Below are 24,794 nucleotides of genomic sequence, written 5' to 3'. Positions count from 1 at the left end.
TCTGCAAGACCAGATGGTACAGTGACTATCCACTGGTGCACATTTTGGCAACACTGAAAAGTTGGAAATTATAGACAATACTCTCTCTCGTCTTTTAGAGACAAGATTTTGGACTGCGGATGCTGTGGTCAGGGATTCCCCTACCTCACATATGAGGAGGTTTTGCTTCTCACCCACAAGAAAAACAGTTTTGCTATTTCTTCTACTTTGCTGTGACAAATCGCTGTCAATGTTGTGGGTATTGACAAGTCAGTAGTTGGGGAAAGTAGTGCATGGACCATTAGTTATGTATTCCTGGCCAGATATGATGTGAACTAAATGAACACATGATCAGTGACACACACACACACACACACACACACACACACACACACACACACACACACACACACCCCTGGTCAAGGAGATGAACTGCAGTTGTACTGTTCAATGGAGTCATACTGCACAGTGGTCACTGCCTCTCTGCATTCACTTTGTGTAATGGTCACTGCATCACTGCTTTTGTTATATATTTATGTGGTGCACTAGTTAAACTTTGAATAGTACAAGATGAAACTGTCACCCAGAAAAGAAAAAATTAATTTCCACGCCAAAGGCTACTCAAGTTTGTCTAAGATTGTGCATCAGAGTATGTATCACATGATTCATTCCTTTCTATTCACTGAAAGTACCCTTACCCACCATACCGCTTTGATCAAGTAATTTACATTTGTATGTCATTGTCAGTACATGTCTGAAATTGTTATATTTCTGTCTAACGTGTCACTGAGGTATTTCCCCAACAACCTCAAGATGTTCATTGCGGAGGTTACTACTACTGGTATACGTCTTTATCCACAAGGGTGAGTCACATATGGGAATCTGCCTTTGGCCTGACTTCCAAAGATTTTGGCTATCTCCAGAGCAGGGTTGGACTCCTTCCCTAGTTCAAGATGTCAAATAGTGCACAGCTAAAATGGAGAGAAACCTGTGCCATTTTCATGATTTCCCCACAAGCCAGGATCAGTTATCAGTCTTCTGTTCATTAGTCCATTCCAGGTGAATTCCATAGTAATTACTTCCCAGCTGGGAATGTTTTAATATCTTATTATAGTTCTTGAATTAGACTGCATTTCCAATATTTGTGAGAATTTTCAGTTTGGATTATGTGGATTATTTTTAATGTCCTTAGATGTCCCTGGAAAAAATTGTCTAACAACAGAGCTTACAGAAGAGACATTGTTCCTGACTAATATCAGAGCCTACAGGAGACACATTGTTCCAGAACACTGAGTCACAGCTCCTCTTTTGTTTTGGGAGACTGACAGGGTCCATAATAGAAAGACACTAGCAAAGAACTCTGAAAATGTTCCTTGAGCACAAAAACATTGGTGACATTAACCTTAGAGGTATATGCTACATCAGGTAGTTGAGTAACCCTGTTCAAGTGTTGTAAAGAAAGCATCCACTAAAAAGAAAATGGCTAAAGATTGGTAAGTCCAAGAAATAATAGTTGTGGATCCTTTGGACCGAGACAAGACCACACCAGTCCCAATGAGACCTGAGGGTACTGGAGCAGCATTGACTTGTCCACCCTCACTGCTGTAACCTATGCCTGCTGCATATTCCCTTTTGAGGCAAACTGTGGGAACTTATTTATTTATTTTTTTGTAGCCGACCATGGACTAACCACTCAGTGATTTAAATATTGGCTATAGGTGATTTGGTCACTTTGACTGATGTTGATGTGACACCCCAACCCCATGTAAAAATAGGAAAAGGGAGATTGTTGATGATGATGACCAGGTCTGTAGTGAAGTGAGAGAGACTTCCAGACTAGACAACATTTTCCAGGCTCCCATGACAGATGTTTGATCTTTGTAGATTTTTACTTCACTATGAGTTCCCACCCAAGGTATCCCACCTAACCTTGTGCAGCAGACTGCAGAGGACATACTCACTGTCAAGCTTTCTGGCCTCCCTACCTCACTTACAGGAAGAGATACTTTCTGTGTTCACCATGAGACTGATGCCTTAGGGCCAGATGCCTATCCTGCCAACATGCCACGTTTTATCACAGCTTTGCAGAGGAATATAGAGAGAGCATAGAACTAGCTCATATGTGGTCCATCCTTCAGCATTGGATTCATCAAAGAAGGCTCTTTTCTATTGTTAACTTCTTGAGTTCCACATTTGATTTAGATCTGGCCTACCTCATGCAGATCATCTCTCCGCTTGGCCATGACACCAATGGTAAAGTTGACTATCTCACTAGGATACTCTCTGGAGTACGTACCCTTTGGAGATGCACACAGTCTGAAAATGTTGCATTTTAAGTGGGGTTCCAAAGGATGTCCGAGTCCTGTAAAAGATATTTGGACTTCTTGAGGATTGAGAAACCAAGATTCACAACAGTGCCTGTGATTTTTTCAGGCATTTGAGTATGCTTCTAAGTCAACCTCCCATCGAGCCTAATTCTTGGCTCAAGAAGTAGGATTGACTCTTGAGTCCATGAAATATGTGTATATACTTGTAGAGGAACCCTGCACAGTAGTCCCCACAAATGCCCAAAAGGGTTTCAAGTTGGCTCCAAGACTCAGTATATTTCTTAATGGTAAGAAGAACAAATTACCAGATGGATTTATCCAAAAGGTGTATACTTCTAAAACCTTAGCTTTTATAGCTATAAACTCTCAAACTGTCAAGTACCAGGGGGCATATTGAAGCAAATAGAGGCTATAGCATCTGAAATACAGGATGTGCCTGCATAAGACAAGATCACAAGGTTTATTCAAGTAGGTTTGTTTTAAGGTGGGAGAAACATACCATAAAATATTGATATAATGCATTTGATGCTAGTAGGAGCACGGAATTAGGCTCAGCCTCTGAGAATCCAAGCTTCATGTCAGGGTGCAGCTGTTGGACACACTTCTCTACAAAAAAAAAAATCTTCTTGGGGTCCCTTCTCTGAGAAGGGACCAGTTCAGTCATCCATTTAAATTAAATATTAACACATAAGTGGAAAGCCATCATTGATGATCAGATGTTATAATCCATTAATTTCATGTGTGTGAAGAATTGTGAAGCCATTCTATAGTGACAGAGATTTTGTCATTCATCACTGTCTTTAATGGTGTGCATGTCATTCATCACTGTCTTTAATGTTGTGCTGCAAATTGTGGTATTCTTCACAAGTCTTTTCTTTGTCTTGCTTTATAGTGCGTTGCTAAGACCTCTCGTACATTAGTGGCACTTGTGTAACTCAGTGACTGTCTTGTATGTGGGATTTGGACTCCACCTGTGATTACTATTCCCCATCCATTAATGAAGTACAAGCCAAACCCAGGCAAAAAACAAAAGTCATGCCCTGCATACCTAGGTACATTTTTGTCGCACACCACAATTTTTCCATTATTTCTCGCAAAGTTATCCTGAATACTGTCCAAAATACCGAAATACCCCTAAAAGTTATCCTGGACAATTAACTGGAATTTGACCTCCATTTGTCCAGGATTATAAAAAAAAATCCTCAAAAACACTCTCAGAACAAGCCCAAAAGGCTGTAGCCAGTGCTTACCCTCCTACCCAGTCTCCTCTAAGCTACCCCAATTTACTGTTCAACAACAAAGACTAGATCAATGCTACAACAAAGTAGCAAACTTTGCCTCTACACTCCCTGGCAGAACTCTCCACTACATTGTTCTACATAAAAAGAACAACTGGATGGAATTTTCCAGCTATCTTCAATGTCACCCTACTGAATGTAGTCCACTATATTCTGCACCAACTATCCAAATGTCCTTCACTGTTCTCATTGATGAACTGGTACTGTCCCAAGACAGAACTCTGCTGTAAAGACAGATACCTGCCTCCCAGGACAAGGCCTCAAATGCAAATGGTGATGTAGCCATCCTCTGGAACCAGATGCTATATGCCCTCAGACAACCTCAAACTCAAAGCAGTTTCAAGAAGAATCTCCACTTTTATCTCCTTAACTATAAAATCTGACCCCTGCTCTGGTGTGACCCCCCCCCCCATTCCATATCAAACCGCAGAGTTTCTCCTGTTATCAGTAACTCTAGTATTTTGCTCTTTTCATAAGTGTTGATGTGCCTGTTAACCTTTTCTGTTCCATAACTTTGATCATGCAGATTAGCAAAGTAATCCCCCCTTACCCAAATTTACACAGTCTTCTAGATTTTTATACATTTTAGATGTTTATCAATTTAGATCTTGCTCTTTCTCTTATTGTACTCCAGTTTCCCACTCTTCTACAAATGGCTTACAGTAACTACCTCCTTCACTGCAGTTCCCCATTTATTAATTAATTTATTTATTTATTTATTTATGTTTTACTTTTCTTCATTTGCCTTTGTGTGTGTCTAGGCAAGTCAGATCCTGTATCCCAGCTCAAAAGAATAATTTCCTAACACACATTTGCTCATCCAATATTTCTAACCGAGTACTCTATATTACACACACCTAGCCTTATGCTGAATCTGTCATTATATTTCAGATATTGTTTATGCCCACAAAGTGTGGGCTGTATTCTCTTTGAAAGGTTTTTATCTAACTAAATATTTTTTTTGGACAATTTCTTCCCGGGCCTCCCTGAAAAGGGACTTTCCAGTTGGGGTACAGCCAGTGTTTAAAAAATAGTGCATGACCATGGTAATGGAGGCTTGTGGGGTGTATGTTCATTGGTGTCAGAGAAATACACGTTAAAAAATAGAAATTGGGAAAAAGAGTGGAATTTAACTAGCATAAATTGTTGTCTATATGACCTAGATCAGTTAGATTACAAAGTTGCATTTTGATTGTTGAGTTTAGGTTGAAAAATTGTTCCCCATTGTTTATAATTATACTGATTAGCTCTCTAATATCTGTAAGGTTTCAGATTTTCATTTTTCCTTGCAGAATGCCTCAGTAGATTTAAACTTCTATATAAATTCCATTTATCCTTCAAAATTAGGGAAGTGGGTTTATAGACCGGCCAAAATGCTCATGTGATTTACATTATTACAATAGTCTCTAACTTTGGTGAAGATGTCTACAGATAAGTTGGTTAAAAATAGAGGAACTATTAAACATGTTTCTGCACAATGCATATTTGAGTATTTATTTTTGTCTGTTTTGTTGCCTGAATATAAGTCAGTACTGACGAAAAATGCTCTCCTGCTACCATGGTCACTAAAAAATGTATCTTGGTCATTTGGAAAACTAATAACTTGAATGATCCTCCTTTCCAGAAATGATGGTGTTCTACATTTTATTACTGTTTATAATGATGCAAAGTGGTAAAATTATTTATCTGATATTGTTAATTCATCTCATTCTCACATATGGGTCCGGATCTAATCCATCTGATCTGACCCAGCCATTAGCAAGCTCGTGGCAACCAAAAAGCTCTTTGATAACCTCCCCTTAACCACAGTGCATCTCTCCCCGTTACCTCAGATCTCGTTTGCCACTTTGCAAAGACATGGTCCAGTCAGCTAGCTCTTGGTGTCAGGTCGTATAATTAAGAATGTTTTCCTTCTATAATCTCCTTTTCACTATATTTTTAGTGTAGTCAGTCTTTTCTCTCTCTCCCTTATAGTTAACTCGTTCTTTATAGTAACCATTTTTAATTGGGTTACTTTTGTTCCTTCTTTATCATTCCCTTTCACTTTCCTGCCAGTAACCGTTTTTTATAGGTTACTTCCCTCCCTTTTTATCTTTAAAGGTATGTCTTTCTGTTAGTAGCTCTCCCCTTCCCTTTGCTTCTATTTGTTTTTAAAAACTTTCGGTCTTTTGCTGTTTTTCTCGAAGTGTGCATGTGTCTGTGTGAGTGGATTCTCCTCCTGTTCGTTTTTCCTTGCATTATGGCAGAGAAACAAGAGAAACTGGCTGGTTTCAAAAAAATGCACAAAGTGCGGGCACAAGATCCCTGTAAGTGACTCGCACTCACTGTGTCTCTATTGTCTTTGACCCCTTCACATGCAAGAGGATTGTGCGATTTGCCACTCCTTTAATCATCGAGCTTTAGTGGAGAGAAAAAAATAAGCCCATCCTGAGGGGTATGCTGCCTTTGGGGAGGCTATTTCTGGAAGTAAAGATAAATCTAGCTCATCCACAAAGATGAAATCAGCTCATTCAAGCCCAGCTTCATCTATTTCCTCTAAAAACTCTAATAAAGGAAAAAAGCAACCTTCTTTGGCACTGACAGATATTTCAGAGCCAAAATTGAAAATGTGGAAATCTGCAAAACCTGGGTGGTCTGTGATTGGATCGGAGCCCTCAGCACTGATCTCTACCCTTTGATCAGACTTCTTCAGCTCCAATCCAAAATAGTAAGGGTAGATCGGATCCATTGTAGTCTGATCTGACAACTAGACCTTTTAAGTCTGTCTTGGCTCTAATCAGGACATGATACTCCCTGACCTTTGATCCAGTTCCATTGAGGGTGCTGCCTCCCTTCTTATCAAGACCAAGGTCCCCATCTGCCTCTTCTTTCCGTTCGACTAGGAGCCTTACTGAAGAAGATGTGGAACAGATGGTGCAGAAGATTTTGTGGGTGCAGGACATCACTAAGTCAACCTCGACCCTTACGGTACCAGGTCTGTTTAAACCATCCACTCCCCCTCTTCCACCTCTGACTTCAGGGCAAGTTTCGGAGCCATTGGATCTGATATGCCCGGTACATTTCAGCTGTGATCTGAAGATGTCCTCTTCATTGGATCCAACTTTTGCTGTGAGCTCGTTGTCATTTGCAGAGCCAGAGAGTTCCCAGAGCCATAATGAACCTCGCAAACCTTGAGTGCACTTGACTCCCAGGTCTTTGGAGCAGTTGATGTGTCTTGGGGCTTCGGCGAAGGTGAGCTTGGCTGTGACTTCAACCCATAGCAAACTATCTTCTGGACTGGAAGGGGCCCCATTCCAAAAGCATGGCTGGAGCTCTCTTCCATTCAGGAGCAGTCAATTTTTAAGGCTTTAGAGAGGGCTATAGCTGCCATGGCATATAAAAAGTCACCTGCCTCCTCAGCTCCGCAATCCCAGCAAGACACCCTGCATTCCTCTTCTTACCACCGTGTTCCCCACAGGGACAGCAGGACCTCAGGCACCAGGATACCCATCTGGGTACTCCTGACTCTTCCGATACCTCTTTAGACTACCCCACTGAGGAGGTCTCTAGGAAGAGACTTTGCAAGAGGAAGCACTTGTATTCCATGGAGGAGTCAGCTACAGAAGACACTGACCTCAATGAGGGAGAAGAATCTCCACTGTCACCCCCTGAGGGTGTTTTCTTTGGGAAGATTCTGGAGATTCTAAAACAGAGGGGGTGGCTGACAGTCCAGCAATCCTTCACCTGAAAAGTCTGTGTACCTGGCTGCCTTTGATTTCCACTCATCTACCTCCTAGGTGATTCTGGCCACTGATGAGCTCATAGGTTTGATCTCAAGGTGGGCGTGGGAAACCCTGGATTCCATCGAGCCTGTTCCCTGGAAACCAAATAAAGTTTATGACCACTCCCTCTGACAAGCCCTTCTGGACAAAAGGGATTGCAGTAGATGCCATGGTCATGGCGGCGACCATGAAGGAACTCTCCAAGGAGAGTTCAACTGTCCATCCTCCTAATAAGGATTCTAGGACGATGGATAGATCTGGGAAGTGTGTGTTCTCTTAAGTGACCTTTGCCTTGCAGTCACTGAATTATATTTTGCATTTCTCCAGGTTACAAAAGGATCTGATGAAGGAGCTGTCAGATACCCTTGAAGAAGCAGTAGCTGAGGGAGCTAAAGAGAAAGTAGCTTCCCATTTAGCCACCCTACATTCAGCAGCCAACTCTTCCATGAGGCTCATCGCGCATGCAACTGAAGGAAGAGCAGAGCGGCAGGTTCCGGCACCTCTATGAGGTGGCATGCCTGGATGTGCCTTCACGATTTTGTGGAACCTTTTAAGTCTCTGTTCATCAATGCTCCATTTGACGGCACATCTCTTTTTGGTCCCAAAGTCAAAGATGCCCAATCCAAGTGGGATAAGGAAGGTAAGACCCTTTCTGCTGTGGGCACAAGTTTTTCGGCTCCTCTGAGACCTTATCCTAAGGATCAGAGAGGCAGTGGAAAATTGTGGTTCAAGAAGTCTCAAGACTCCTACCAAGACACACGTGGAGAGTTTTCCCCCAGAGGCAGAGGAGGAAGCAATAATGGAAGACATTGCCCTCACGGCAGAAGAGGTCTGCAGAACCAAGGGTCCCAGGAGTCTTTCTTTGGGAAGCCCTTTCAGTGCTCTTGAAGGGAGGCCCAATTGTCCACCTCTGGAGGCAATCAGGGGTTGACTATCCCTGCACTGGAGAGTCTGGCAAAAGATAGCTTCCGATATGTGGGTGCAGAGGATAATATCCAGAGGTTACAAAATTCCTTTTTCTCAACAACCCCATCCCAGCAAGAAAATCCCAGATGTTCCACCCAGTCAAAGGGATCAAGCAGTCATTCAAATTTAAAAATTGTTGGAAAGAGTCATCCAAGAGGTCCCCCGAGATCAGAGTGGACTGGGAACTTACTCAAGGTTCTTTTTGGCTCCAAAGAAAACTGGACTAGAGACCAATCCTGGATCTCAGCAGGCTGAACAAGTCAGTTCGACATTGCAAGTTCAGAATGGTCATGGTGCAATCCATACTGTCTTTTCTGGAAGAGGACAATTGGATGTGCTCTATAGATCTTCAGGATGCATACTACCATATAAAAATGGACAGATGCTCCAGAATATATCTATGCTTCTGACTGGGAGACAGTCATTATGACTTCAGAGCACTGCCCTTAGGTCTCACTACCACTCCCAGAGTGTTCACCAGATGCATGGCAGTGGTTGTGGCTAACCTGAGATGACAAGGATTCCCAGGTGTTTCCTTATTTAGACAACTGGCTCATATCCACCCCGACCAGGCTTCTACTTATCTGCGCAAGAGAGACTGTTCTTCAAGTTCATTCTGAGCTAGGCATAACCATAAATTACCAAAAATCCCATTTAGAATCCACTCAAACACTAGAGTTCATAGGGGCAGTACTAGGCACCAGTCAGGTGATTGCAAAACTCCCTCCTTCAAGAATGTTAACAATCAGATGGCAAACTTCACAGTTAATCAGAAACAAGGTAGCTGCCCGCCATGTTGTACAGGTGTTGGCATCTATGGCTGTGGTCATTGTTTTGGTTCCATTAGCCAGGTTTCACATGTGAATCCTACAATGGTTTCTGGCTGCTCAGTGGTCTATAATTCAACAACCGATGTCTGACCAAACTCTTATGACAGACATATGTGAAAGGAATCTTTCATGGTTGATTCATTCAAAACAGGTGACACAAGATCAACCATTTGTTCCCACTCAGCCACAGGCTACGGTGACCACGGATGCTTTCCAGATTTTGGGGGGGGGGGGCATTATCTGGGGAAGATGGTTCAAGGAAGTTGGTCCGTAGACAAGGCCAAGCTGCACATAAACTTCCTGGAGATGAGGGCAGTGCTGCATTTCAGACTGCTGTTCCTCTGGGGACGGTAGCGATTCAGTCAAGCAACATGTTTCTTCTGCTTCTTCTTATTTCGGCTTTTTCCCAGTTAGGGGTCGCCGCAACAGATCACTTGTCTGCTCATGATTGGCAGTGGAGTTTTACAGTATCGAGTTGCCAGCCTGGTGCCCAACCTTCTACAGAAGGCGCACACGTGCACTCACACCTAGGGCCAATTTAGAGTGTCCAATCCACCTACAGCATGTCTTTGGGATGTGGGAGGAACCGGAGCACCCGGAGGAAACCCACGCAATCACAGAGAGGACATGCAGACTCCGCACAGAAGGCACCCCAGCCAAGGATCGAACTGGAGAACCTCTTGCTGTGAGGCAACAGCGCTAACTGCTGCACTACCGTGGCCGCCCCAGTGGTACATAAACAAGCAAGGAGGAAGCAGATCATACCCTCTGTGTTAAGAAGTGCTCAGTGTGGCAATGGGAGATCTTGTCCAACCATTTTCTTTAGCAATGCACATTCTGAGAAGGCCCAATGTCACAGCGGCAAGTTGAGCAGAGCCATTGTCATGCCTCATGAGTAGTCCCTCAACCAGAATGTAGTGGAGAACATTTTCCACACATGGGACCAGCCGACCTCTTTGTCTCTCCCCTAAACAACAAATGCAGCAGCTATTTTGTCCTAATTCCTCTACTGGGCAGTCCCCGAGGGATGCTGTAGTATACGATTGGCCTCCCAGACTATTGTATGCCTTTCCCACCATTCCATAGATTCCAAAATTCCTTCAGAAAGCCAACAGGTTGAAAAGAGCAGTAATCCTCATTACCCCATATTGGCCTTCAGAAATCTGGTTTCCTTTCTTCTGGCTTCATTTACAGAAGGAGCCCTGGATTCTGGAACCCTTTCCAGACCTACTGTCACACCTGATAGGATTGCTTCATCCCAACCTTCACAAACTCAAGTTGTGATGGCTTGGTTCCTGCAGTTCTGTTGATTGCCGGACAGTCTGTTTTCCTCCCTGATGCATCATATTCTGATGTCCTCCCATAAGTTATTCACTCAAAAACACTGTAGGAATAAATGGAAGAAGTTTGTAATTTGGGCTCAACAACACAATATAGATCCTGTCACGGCTCTCATTCACTCTATTCTAGAATTTTAGTCCATCTTTTCAGTAACAGAGCTGTGGCTTCTACTATTAATATCCAGTTAGCAGCCATTTCAAATTTTCACATCAGGATAGACTTCTCTCATTTCCCACAGACTTTGCAAAGCCTTCTTAAAAGGGACCATGTTAAGACCTCCCCACAAGGATCCTTTTCCCACTTGGGATCTTAATTTCATTCTACATCTGATTGTTCAACCACCCTTCGAACCTGCAGCAACTTGTGATATTAAGTTTCTGCCATGGAAAACTATCTTTTCGGTGGCTGTCATGTCTATGAGATGGATATCAGAAATTCGGGTACTATCTTCCCAGCCCCCGTATTTCATAAAGACAGAGTCTCTTTGCTTACCAATCCCTCTTTTTTGCCCAAAGTTGTTTCACAAACAGATATTAATCAGACTAGGGAAGAAAACAGGCAAATGTATAATTTTAGTAGTAAGGCTGGCATTATCTTTATTTAAATATGCTACATTTATTGGATGTTCATAGACAGTTAAGTTTCTATTTACAGAGAACTAAAGAGTTTTGGAAAGCAAACCAATTGTTTATTGCATTTGCAGGCCCTAGGAAAGGCTTACCAGTTTCCAAGGTTACCTTATCAAAATGGTTTTCTAGTTGCATTTGCTTCCTTTACACCTCAAAAGACATGAAACCTCTTAAATCCATTCCAGTTCACTCTACCAGGGCGATGGCTGCATCTGCAATTTTCCAGACAAATGCTTCCTTGGATATTTGTGCAGCAACCACATGGGCAAACCATCATACCTTTATCACTCATTACACATTAGATTTGGTCTCCAGGAGAAGGGCCTCCTTTGATGCAATGGTTCTGAAGAATATTCTCCCATGAGTCCACCCAGGGCAAAGGTAGCTTGGGACTTGGTCCCATTTGTTGTTATGAGATGAAAAATTGACAATCAGATAAAGAAGTTATGTACTCACCATAACGTTCCATCTTTATTGTCAGTTTTTCATCTCTCCTCACATCCCCTCCCTCCAACCCCCTTCCTTGTGATTCTTGGTTGAACAGGAAGAGATTCTCAGTGATTAGGGTGTTTTCCTTATACTCCAGAAATTGTCTCCTTTAAGATCCTTTTGGGTATTAAACACTAAAATTCCTTTTTGTATGGATATAATTATAGCAAACAAGATCTGAGGTAATGGGGAGAGATGCATTGTGGGTAAATTGAGGTATCCAAGAGCTTTTTGGTTGCCACAAGCTTTCTAATGGCAGAGTCAGATCTGATGGATCAGATCCAGACCCATATGTGAGGAGAGATGAAAATTTGACAATACAGATGGAATGTTATGGTGAGTACATAACTTTTTCTATTTTACCTGTAGGATTCTGTTGGTTATTGGTGTGTTTGCACATGTATGTTTAAACTTACTTATACACAAGTTATCTGATATGTTATTCTTTTATATGTTAAGCAGTAAAAGGTATTGCTAGAAGTGAAATATCTTGGTCTTTTGAGTCCCCTTTAAGAAGTGTATAAAAAGTAACAGGGCAAAGCCTATTAACTCTGATAAATTAGTAAAATACAGTGCAGGAAGTATAAAAGTAAGGCTTGTTGGAGGAATGCGGAATGTTATGAAAACTTAATGTGCTGAAACACTTTTTTGATGAACTGCAAACCTTGACCTATACAAGTAAATGTTGTGAGAAGTGGGCTAGTATCAATAACAAGACATATTATAATTTAAGTAAAAAAGAAAATTCTGAACACTGATGTATAAATCTTGAGAATCATGTTGTCAAAAAAAAACTCTTAATATTGCTCCACCATACACTGTAATTGTTTTATTCTCTTAGTGCAAAGAAGGAGGGTTTCCGAATGACCTCTGGCTGGGAGTTAGTGCAGAAAACGTGTCTGTGTATAAACGTGGTGATCCAAAACCCTTAGAAACATTCCAGTATGAGCACATTGTGTTTTTTGGGGCTCCTCAGCCGAACACCTACAAAATCACAGTAGATGAGCGAGAGATGTTCTTTGAAACACCTCAGGTAAGCTATTAAAGCGGTTTTTGAATTGCTATACTTCCCTCAGTATTACCAGCTTAAGAAATGTGACAATTCTCAAAAATAAATAAATGTAAATAAAACAGTTGATTCAATGTGAAATTTTCATTCTGGGGAGTATGCTTCAGGAAATAGAAGCATTTGTGTGTGGGTACTGCAGGTTGTTACCAAATATGAGCAAACATAAAGCTGGGTTAGTTAACTGTGAGATTTGCATATATTTGCAAAAAATAAAAAGCTCAACAGTACCTGTTCCACTTTTGTGAATCTTCTTCATCACGATTCATTCAAATTTGATGCACATCCTTCTAGTGGAATGTAGTTATTGCAATAGAAAGGAGTGGGATATGGTCCTTGAATCTTCATGGTAAAGGCCGTGACACTAGAGTACAGGGGTCACCTGCTTGTAATTCAGGATTTTATAGGTTCATTCACCTGAGAGCCAAAAGCTTGTTGATATTTTTACTTTTGACACACACTGACAGTGGACAGCATAATTAGAATCCCTGTAACATCTTGAAAATAAAAAAAAGCTAACAAAAAAAATGAAAAAAAAAAGATTGAACCTCTGTGGCAGTATTGCATAGAGCATTGTCAATATATGATGCTAGTGAGATGTGTTCCATAAGCTTGGGTTTCTTTCACTAAAATATTTCTTAGGATCCTATTTGTAAAAATTCTGCACCATGAAATAGGGATGGCACACAAGATCTCTTAGAGATTTATAAAACTATAAGACGTCGTATGCAGTCTTATCCCATTGTGTCGCTATAGTACTCTGTGTATGGAGTACAAATGAAAATAATCCCCTTTCCAAATGTATACAGTGTAAAAACACATCACCATCAGAATACCTATAGGGTAAACTATAGGATTCCAGCTGTGAATAATCTCATGATGCGCTTGGCAGTGCAGCAGTCTCCCTGATGTACTTTGTTTTTACGTCATGTACCACACCAGAATGCAGCAGCTGTTGCACTGCAGATGGGATTAGTGATGAACTTTGGAACAGGAGCAGTTAGTACAGCACTATGTACTATGCACTTGTAAGTGGAGTTTATAAAGAGTAGGGGTCCCAACCCACCCAAGTTCAATTAGTGACTCAAGCACTGGAAGATCTGGTCAAGGGGGTGGGAATGAACAGCTTATGTCAACTTGCCCTTTTCAGGGGGAGAGTCTGAGGTTTCATCTTGTCCCCTGGGGCATGTTGTCTTAGCTGCAGGTGGAGTACCACTAGAGTGGTGGTTGGTGGGGTCTGACTGAGCTGGTAGCATGGCTGGTGATGCCTGTGACACCGCCAAATTAGAGATTCTCCTTTCCTACATTCCAAATATTGAAGGAAGAGATGCATATCTCATGCCCCCTGAGGTTCTCACTTTTCAGTATGGGCCAAGAGGTTTTGTCTCCGTGGAGAGGGTGAGCCCACCTACAGAGTTACAATAAGATACAGCCACTCCTCCTGGGAAGCAGAAAGTGAAGGATAGGATAGGGAATCCTGTGGGCTTAAAGCAAATAGTCATAAGTGCATCCTCTCCCTGGAGAAAGGGGGGCCACCTACAGGATTGCAGCAGGATTCTTCTGGGATGCTACCCTGATAAATGGAAAAAGAGGAATGAACAGGCTCTCTGGGAGTATGAGCGACAACAATGGCAAGTAGGGCGAGGACAGTTAAAAAAAAATAAGTAAATAAAAATAATGCCAGCCTTATGGTTCACGATCCATGTCTATGAATCAGAATCCTGAATGGCAACATACTAAATGTATGCGGAGTACTGTATGCCATTGTGCAGTGAGGACACTATTCATAAATAGTGTGCACAGTTACACTGTAGAAAGGTGCACCAGAGACCTGTTTAATCCATAGAACATTTTTATATTTATTTTCCATTGTAAAGTAAACAGATACTATAAAGCATACACATTGGTATAGTGGTGAATTTAAGTAAATAACTGTAGTTTTAGTATGTAATAGGTCAAGGTCATAACAGGTGGATGCAGTGTAGCAGTAGAAGAGCAAAAGAAAGCAGTGAAGTTTAGAAGTTTGCAATGGAAGTTTGAGGTTTTGAAAGGTTAGTATGTGTAAAGGTACTATGTACATAGTGACATTAACCTGATTTGTGCTGTGACTATTTGATGGTTACAGAGAGGTTGTTGTGAGGGTAAGGTCACAGGAATTTACAAAATGGGGTGAGACATTGTATGCCATCTTGCTGCATTATTTAAGCATAGTATGCCATACATGGTGTACAAATGTATTTTATCCCCCCCTCCCCAAAAAGGATTATAAACAATTGACAAACATCATTCCAATTGCACACAGTCTGGTCCCAAGGGGGCTTACTTATGAGACCTGAACAATACAGGTACAGCTGAGGTTGTTGCGATTGCAGTGATCGCACTTTCTGCTGAAGTGTTGTTCAACTGCCAGAGCTGAGAAATACTTCAGAGTTGCACTAAAAAAGAGCCTACTTTGCACATTAAAAAAATACCACCAGTGAAAAACTGTGTTACCACAGTCCGCCTAAGTCGTGATGCAGAGGTGCACCAGCCAGTAAGAGCACTTGCTGTATGGGTTCCCCACATTAACATTGTATGCTAATATTACCTAATTCCCAGTCATGGCACTGGAGGGCAAAAGCCTTAACTCACTTCGTGCTATGGCTACAGACCAGGCAGCATGCTTGGGGCACTGACAAGTCTGAAGCATTGTACATAGCCCCTTAAAGGAAATGAGCATGATTTTGCTCATCTGCAGCCCTAATGGTAATCCTGTTGTTTTCTCAGGTATCTTTAGTCAAACTGAGACTGTCCCAACTTGTATTGTGGACCCTCTTCTAGAATTTCAAGTGTGATTGCACAGCAAACTCCCTGTCTTAGTCCATGTGATCACTAACTGTTAATGGCAAGCTTCACATTGTATCTCAAGATTGTAGAAAGTTGAGAAGATTTTTTTCACTGCAAAACCAGTGACAGACTTCTTTCAGTCAGGCCTTGCATACAAGCTCACTGTGTATAGAAGAGTGTGGACATGTGAAACTTGCATGCACATTATAATTACTCTCAACACTTGGAGAGATGCTGAGAACTGGCACACTACCAACTCTCCACTGGATACATTTGGCAGCACCAGGTGGTGGTCTTCCTTTCCAAAAAATGTCAGCTATAGATGGTTAAACAGCTAGGAGCTGCTAGAGCTTCATACTGTAGTCCTGGGTTTGATTCTCTCAATCTCCATTTTCCTGCTTGTATGACTATTATGACTAGGCAGTGCTTTTGGGTTTCCCCTGAGAAGAGGCAGTTGAGCATTAGCTGCTTTACTTGGTTCACAAGTAAGTGAAGTAAAATAAATTTTGTGACATAACTCTATTGAAACAAAATTATCCTGCTCCAGTCTCTTCTATTACAGCATATGACTTTTTCATAGCTCATTTAGTTGATTTGCATTTATTTATTGTGCGAGTACTAGTGTATTTTGTTACCTTGTACCTAGATTTTGGATGAAAATGATCCATGGGAACCAAATCACTTACCCTCTAAGAACTAAGTAAATAAATATGCATTTTAAAGACTTGCAGGACAGTGATGCAAATTTTTTTTTTTTTTTTCTCTTTGGGGGAAGGGAGTGGACATCATAAAACACATTTACCCAATGAATCCAGATGTTCTTTGTGTTTCACTGTTGCAGTCATCACATTTGGGTTATCTGCCTACTGGTAGCCCTCAGCTGGCCTGAATACCAGAGTCTTCGGATTTCTGCATTGGATGCTGTCACTTCTTCGATGGCGTCAGGTTATCAAGGGTATAAAACATGCAGCCGACACCATTCCATCAGTCGTTCTTGCCGTGCAGTGCCCATATCAGAAGCAAGTACCGGTCAGCCGACTCCTGAAATTTTCGTTTTCGAGTTTCAGACCCGAAGTCTTCAAAAAATATAAGTACCCCGTTGGGGATCCTTGTTTCTTGCTCTAACCGATGTCAGAAAAAATTAACACTTGTCTTGCCTCTGGAAAGCAAATACCTCATAGCGATTTTCATTGTTACTGCGTCACCTGTTTAGGCCCAGGCCACAACATCCCACACTGTCTGTTTTGTGCCTTGTTCAACGCCCAAACTATTTGTCTTCGGGCTATTTTTGTAGCTAAATACTTTCGTTCTCAATCTTCATACACTGAAATGGCTTCGTTAAGCCATCCGACTACCGATCTTCTGAAGAAACATAGAGACAGATCGCATAGGTTCAAAACTGCCAACGATGCTTCCGTTAAGCTAGTGGTCAGTCTGTCGGTACTCAGTGAGGCGCTTTCGCAGCCCCTACCTGCTACTACAGATTCGCAGGCCTCTACTGAGACCCATTCAGAGTCCGGTATGCCGCGAGATGCTTCTTAAACTATGGAACCTGCAGATGTCTCTACCTTGGATGGGTCCAGAGCCACTGTGCAGGCACCAGCTTCTGAGGGTGTATTCAGGCCTACAGACTTTCATATTGAACCGACAGCATCGTTTCCAACTAGAAGTACCGAATTCCTCAGGCCTAAAACTCGCACTACGCCTAGAAAACCAATGACCAAACCGTTGACTCAGGCCCATATGGCTCAAAAACAAATGCTTAGAATGGCTGAAGACCTTGTTACCTTAATTTGGGGAAGCCAGCCTTCCCCCTCTAAGAGACCTAGAACTGATTTTCTTTCTGATTCTTCTGATCAGAAATCTGATATCTCTGCTCCTTCTGATTACCAGGATTTGCCCTTATCTACTTATGAAGATTCTGATGCAGAGGATTCCATTCCTTCTGCTTCTCCACCAGAAGACTTTTCTTTTGGTGAAACTTTGCATATCCTTAGGGAGCATTTCCGCTGGGAAAGCCAGGACTATTCTAAGTCCAAAAAGAGACTTAGAGAATTCTTACTCCTGCCTCAACACAGGCCTGTAGCTATCCCTCCTGTTCTAGCTATTGTAGATGATGTTTTCTTGGAATCTAGCCTTACCCCAGGCACCCTCCAGCTCCCAGAAAACCTGACAGGTACTCCAGAGTATCTGACTCTCACAAGTTCCTCTTTAAGAATCCTACTGCGGGTCCAGAGACCATTTCCCAAGGATCAAAAGGCATTAAGGCTACTGCTGCCAAAAACCCTACCCCTTCTGATGGAGATTCTAGAGCCTTAGACAGATGGGGTAAGAAGGTTTACACTTCTGCTACTTTGACCGTTACGGCTCTAAATTGTCAGTTTCATATGCTAAAGTATCAGCAGCATATTATGGGACTACTTAAACAGAAAATTATGTTGATTCCTGAATGTACTGAACACAAAGACTGGCAAGATTTAATGCAGTCTGCAGAACAAGGTGGTAAACATACTTTGCAATCTGGTTTTGATTCTTTAGAAGCATCTTGCAGGGCTGCTGTCACTGGGTCTGTACTTAGAAGACATGCTTGGCTTAAGGAACAAAACCTGCCAGATCATGTTAAAGCTAAATTACTGAATGCATCCTTAAACCAAGACGGCCTTTTTGGCAACAAAGCAGAGGAAGTCCTCAAAAAGATGGAGGAAAAAGCTAAATCTATGCAAACTTTTAAAGATTTCCTACAAGTACAACCTCCCAGATTCAGTTGATATTGGCCTTCAAAGAACTGGTCCTTTCCAGTCCCTTCCAGGCTTTCTCAGTCCAGTCCTAGGAACGGCAGACCACCAAGACTTCAGTCTCAGGCTACACACAGATCTAAGCAGTGGGGGGCTCCCACTTCCAACGCAGTGAGTAGTAAGCCACCCCTCTATGGAAAAATGGCACAATGACTTAACCTTAACCCTTCCAAGCCGTGCTCAACTACTTGCTCCCTTAGGAGGAAAGCTCGCCCTACATGCAAAAAACTGGAAACTCATTACCCAGGACAAATGGGTTTTAAACCTAGTTTCGCGAGAATACAGATTCCACTTCCACACACTACCAACCCCAAGTGGTTGGCCAGACCTCCCCCCAAGTCAATGGGCAGAGGCCCAACAGCAGGTTCTTTTCCTTCTCAGTATCAGGGCTATTCAACCTGTCCCAGCAGAACTAAGGGGACAAGGTCTTTATTCAAGACTGTTTCTGGTACCCAGAAAAGAAAACTCCGGGCATCCTATCCTGAACCCCTCTATTCTCAACACCTTTCTGGTGGTTCCAAATTTCAAAATGCTAACTCAACAGCTTCTTTCTATGCTAGCTAAGGATGCCTGGCTGGCAACCTTAGACTTAAAGGATGCTTACCTGCACATCCCAATAAGAGAATCCTGCAGACAATACCTATGTTGCAGGGTGGGCTCCATGCACTTTCAGTTCTCTGCACTTACCTTTGGCTTATCTACTGCGCCCAGGGTGTTCACAAAGTGTCTAGCTCAAGCCATTGCATTTTTACAGGCAGAGAAATATTAAAATTTACCCATATCTGGATGATGGTCTGTTTCAGGCAGAAAGTCAGGACTTGCTATTACAGCACCTGTCATTTGTAAAGAATCTTCTGTCCTCACTGGGGTATACCATCAACGAAAAGAAATCTCACCTAGTACCCTGCCAACAGATTGTATTCCTGGGAGCAAGCTTGAACACAGCTTCCCAGATGACATTCCTCACTCCATAGAAACAAGTTTATTTGACAACCTACTTCAAACTATTGGCCACAAAAACCCAGCCATCTGCAAGGAAAATACTGCAAGCCCTGGAGTTAATGGCCTCTTGCATTCTGCTAATTCCATATGCAAGACTGCATATGAGGAAACTCTAATGGTATCTAAAAAGTTTATGGTGTCAACATTCTCAGGACCTGGAGACAATGATTCCTATCATTCCTTGTCTAAGGACAGAGTTCCTTTGGTGGGCAGAGGCCTGCTACCACAACAAGGGACTCCCTTTCACTCTGCCCCCTGCCGCACAAACCCTAACAACAGATGCATCAGACTATGCATGGGGGGCTCACATGGCAGGGCAGTGCATTCAGGGCAAATGGAACCCGAGACAGATGCACCTGCATATCAACCAAAAAGAAATGTTAGCTGTACAAAATTCTTTAACAGCCTTCAAAGACCTTATTTTCCCAGGACAACTATTGGTAAGGACAGACAACACCACAGTTATGTGGTACATAAACAAGCAGGGGGGAACCCACTCTTACCCTCTCTGCAGACTAGCCATGGCTCTGTGGAGCACAGCCTTGAGCTACCAAGTGCACCTACAAGCTTAATTCCTGCTAGGCAAACTAAATTCACTGGCAGACGACCTAAGCAGAAATCTCATGGACCCATACGAATGGAAACAAGAGCCCAAAATATTCAACCTCTTGAGGAACAAATGGGGGACCCCAGAGGTAGACCTGTTTGCCTCCCCACAGAACTACCAATTTAACAAAATCTGCACCAGAACTCCTCACAGTCAAGCTTGGAAAGTGGATGCCCTGTCCTTTACCTGGGAAAGCCTCTCTGTTTATACCTTTCCCCCTCTGCTCCTCCTCTCGAAAGTTCTACTAAAGATCAAATAGGACAAGCCAAGAACAATACTGATTGCACCAGACTGGCCATGCTAGGACTGGTACCCCCTCTTGTGCAGTCTGACACTGCTACAACCATGGCACCTGCCTCAGACCCCTTCCCTGCTGTCAGAGCAAGCGGGCCAGATTCTGCACCCTAAGTTTCAAACCCTGAACCTTGCAGCCTGGCTAATTCCATGAGCTCTGCTCTAGCATCCCTCAGTAAGGAGGTGAAGGATGCCATTCTGGAGGCAAGGAGGCCTAGTACCAGAAAATCTTATGCTGAAAAGTGGAAAAGATACTGCTCCTGGAGCCAGGCTCGGGAGATGGCCACAATGGTGCCCAGGTTACCTCATATTCTAGAGTACTTAACAGAGAAGCTCCACAAGGGTTCTATCCTTCTCGTCAATTAAGATTCATGCCTCTGCCATTTCAGCACATTATAATACTGAGCCACCCCTCTTCTCTCACCCCTTGCTAAAACAATTCCTTAGAGGGGCCAAAATTTTAAACCCCCCCCAGGAGAGATCCCACTCCAGCCTGGGACCTTAACTTTGTATTGGAAAAGCTCAGCCCCCCCCCCCCCCACCTTGAGCCGGCTCCAACAGTAGAGTTGAAATTCCTTTCTTGGAAAACAGCCTTACTTCTAGCCATCACTTCAGCAAGAAGAGTGTCAGAGTTACAGGCCCTCATGGCAGTGGAACCCTTCATTATCTTCCGTACAGACAGGGTTACCCTCAGGACTAATCCTTCCTTTATGCCTAAGGTGGTGTCTAGTGTGGCCCTAAACCAGTCCATTCATTTGCCTACTTTTTTTCCCTAATCCACAAAACAAAGGTGAATGGATACTGCACTCTCTGGACATGCACAGACAACCTAGATTCTATTTGGACAGGACTAAGCCTCTCAGAAAATCTGACCAGCTGCTAGCTGGCTTTGCTACAGGGGCAGAGGGGAATGGCATTTCAAAGCAAACCATTTCCAAATGGATAGCCCATTGCATTCACTTCTGCTACAAGCACCATGGAAAACCTACCCCACAGGGGATAAGATCACATTCCACCAGGGCTGCATCTACCTCTACGGCATTTCTCAGAGGAGTCCCTACCAGGGACATCCTGGAAGCTGCTACCTGGAGCTCTGTACATACCTTCACCAAGCATTACCACCTGCTTGTCATTTCCAAATCTAGAGCTGGATTTGACACAGCAGTCTTGCAGGGCTTAATAGCTGGCCGTAATGCTCTTTAACTACCTCCTCCCTTCCTTAGCTTTGGGAATCAACCCAAATGTGATGACTGCAACAGTGAAACACGAAGAACATAGTGCAGTTGTGTACACTTACCATAAATGTAGATGTTCGACTGTATTCACTGTTGCAGTCCTGGTTACCCTCCCTCCAGCCTTCTGACTTCTCTTGCCTCTGCCTTTCCTTCTTGTTTGGTATATAGATCTTTTTTCTTGTGTATTTGCTTTTTGATAGGGGTGTACCATACCATATAATTGCTTACTGTTGTGGGGGCACCTGACATCTGTAGCAAGAAAAACTGATGTAATGGCGTCAGCTGTATGTTTTATACCCCTGACGACCTGACGTCATGGAAGAAGCGAAAGCAACTGACACAGAAATCCGAAGACTCTGGTATTTAGGCTGGCTGAGGGCTACCTGTAGGCAGATAACCCAAATGTGATGACTGCAACAGTGAATACACTCTAACATCTACATTTATGGTAAGTGTACACAACTGTACTTTCTGCATACTTCATCCCAAGCAGTCCTGTAGTACAGTAATACTTTGTCATATTTTAGTTGCATCTTGGTTTTGCAGATTTTATATTTAGCATAAAGTGATAATTTTACGTATAACCTCTGTAGAGTATGTCTTAAAGGAGTAGTAGTTGATCTTAATTATGTACAATACAGTGTTTTGTTAACTCTGTATTATTAGTAACACAATTGTCTTCCTGACATTGTCTGTCTTTCTGCATTTGTCTCTGTGTTTAGGTGGGAGAAATCACTAAAATCATGAGAGCATATATTAATATGATTGTGAAGAAGCGCTGCAGTGTGAAATCTGTAACCAGTCAGGAAAGTCAGAGCAGCACTTGGACAAGGTGATGAAGAACAGTTCTGCAGCCGATCTTGCACAGCAGTGTCCGTGAACCATAGGTTGACAGTAGGAGTGGTCGCCATCCTAGGGTTTTCAGACATCTACATCAGCAGGAAGAAATATATTAAATAACCTGTAGCTGTTATTAAGCATATATGGTTCTTAAAAAATAGCCATGCTGTAGTTTGCAACAGTAAATGAACAGGTTAAGATCCTTCATATTTCATGCTGCCATCCAAAGAGGAAACTATAGATAGCTTTTTTTAAATTAACAAGAGACTTACATATTACTTTACCTCTGTCATTGTTGGAGAAAGAAAAAATTGGACAACAGAAAATGAAAAGTTCATATTCACCAGAAATGCAATACATTATTCCTTATGTGAATTCACATTGCTTTTGCTGAAACACTGCCTTAAGAAGGTTTACTTCCACCAGGATATTGAGATGCCTTTAAGTGAAATGTAAAGCCACTTTTCTCCCCCTCAGAAACGGGCACCATTTCAATGGACCATCCTTGGTCAAACAGAATACCGTGGAAGGGTGAGGACGTATGATTTTGGTGTTGCACGCTGATTGGAGGACTAGAAATTACAGTCCTCTTGTCTCATACTGCTGTTACAGAATACTGTAGTTCTTGGGAGGGCTGCCGGCAGCCACAACCCAGGTTAAGTGCGCCTTTTTATTATTGTCAGAATACTTTTCTATTGTTTTTTGTTTTTATTTGTAACTGGCTTTACAAGATGCTTTAATAAATTATTGAACAACCATTCAGGTTTTTAAGTAATAATCTCTTTGTTGTCTATTTATTTGGGGTTTCTTTTTCTTATCTGAAAGAATGACATTTATTAATATGCAGTAAGGTGGATTCCAGTATTATGATAAAGATAAATATTAAGGTATTCCTTGTACTTGCATGCTTGACTCCTTATCACAAAGGGATGAAGCTCTGACTGTCACCCAGGCAACCGGAGTTCATTTAGTAGTCCTAACATGGAGATATGCAGGGAGGGAGAGGAATGAAGGGGCATGGTCCACTAGCCTCTCCCAGGGGAAGGATGGTGTGGGTACGTGGGTATCACACATGGTGGGGCAGTTTCTCAGGTGCAGACTAGGGAAATCACCACCTATGCTCAACAGGAAGGCAAGGCTGCTTGTTAGGAAAGCCTTTTATAAAAAGTGAGGGGGTGACCAGCATGGTCAGTTCATTGTACATCCCTTTCATAACAAAAAATCCCGGAACCACCCCTATGACTGCCTAAATGATGACCCTTCCAGGTCGATCCTCGCTCTGGTGATGGGAAATGGCATAGTTGGCCAGGAGGAGGCAGGCAACTGATGATTAGCAGGTAACAGTGGCAAAAAATTCTTAACTATGTTCCTTGTAGTACAAAAAATGCACACATTCCAAAACAAAAATGATTTGACAAATTTTCTGAAGTCTTGTTTTTATTTTTTTATATATTGCTTGTAAACAATGTGACTTATGTGGAATGTGTCCGCCCAAATTGAGTTACCAAGGATACAGTCTTGCTATGAAACTTGTACCTTTTACATGGATGTATGCACAGGCTTCTATTTCCCATCTTCATTCGATCTTCATCATCCCTTGGGGTTTTATGGTAGGGTGGAAAGGAAGGAATCAAGTGCTCATCCCCTTGTGCCCTGTCTGGTAGGGAAGGGGACATTTGTCAGTTACACAATCCTTAGCTCCTGCTCTGTAATAAGAATCTTGTTTTAGTATCACAGTCATCCAGTTTACAGGTTGGGGCCTCCCTTGTATCTTCTCCATCAGGTCAGCATACAAGCCAGAGTTTCATATATATGTGTGTGTGTGTGTGTGTGTGTGTGTGTGTGTGTGTGCGCGCGCGCGTCTATAGGGGAAAGTCTTGCATATGTGTAAAAACCCCCCCTACAAGGCTCCTGTTGCATATTTAATATTTATATAAAGTTCTGTTTTTACCTGTTTGGTTTATGGATGGTTAAAGATGTGTTCTGTCTTTTTGAGAAGATTCCAGTGAAGCCTTCTTGAGAGTATATAACTCTTAGCTTACATCATATAATCATTTTCTTAATAGGCATTGCTATTACATGTGTTAATGCAATTTTGACTTAAGGAAAGATGGTTTGTTTGGTGGGCACAGTTCTTGACAGAAAGATTTGTGAATTACTGCTATTGTGTAGTCCACTTTCTGTGCAGAAGACTTGAGCTGTGCACTATTTCCAGCAGGCATTATTTGAAATTCTGGTAATACACACCTCTTAAAATGCAGCATTCCCAACATTATATACAACAGAAAGTGTTAGGGATGCTTTGAGATTGCCCTTTCTTTTATTCTCCATAAATGCAAATTAGTGTAATATTGCTAACCATGAAAGCTGTCTTAAAGTCAATGGTATAAGAGGATGGGTGAAAACATGAGGATAAAACAAAAGGAAAAAAGGGAAGCCATGCAATCTGGAAAGAAGAATAAAACCTAGAGTATCACAGTGTGTGATATCAAGAATCAGCAACCAAGCT

The 24,794-nt window shown here is 42.3% G+C and overlaps 1 protein-coding gene across 1 annotated transcript in view; it reads left to right on the top strand.

The window, feature by feature from the left end:
* The window catches only part of LOC122804987 (unconventional myosin-X-like), a 2,302,513-nt gene extending 2,279,456 nt beyond the window's left edge, over positions 1–23,057 (top strand). Inside the window, exons 36-37 of the mRNA XM_044075233.1 lie at positions 12,462–12,653; positions 22,168–23,057. Coding sequence (XP_043931168.1) covers positions 12,462–12,653; positions 22,168–22,281 — 306 coding nt within the window. The 3' untranslated portion in view covers positions 22,282–23,057. The remainder of the gene's footprint in view (positions 1–12,461; positions 12,654–22,167) is intronic.
* Positions 23,058–24,794: the final 1,737 nt, after the last annotated feature.

The sequence above is a fragment of the Protopterus annectens genome, chromosome 6.part0 (genome assembly GCF_019279795.1).
Source record: "Protopterus annectens isolate FY-2018-M chromosome 6.part0, PAN1.0, whole genome shotgun sequence".
NCBI lineage: Eukaryota > Metazoa > Chordata > Ceratodontiformes > Protopteridae > Protopterus > Protopterus annectens.
Note: the sequence above shows the minus strand (reverse complement) of the source record. Positions and strands in the feature narration are given on the sequence as shown.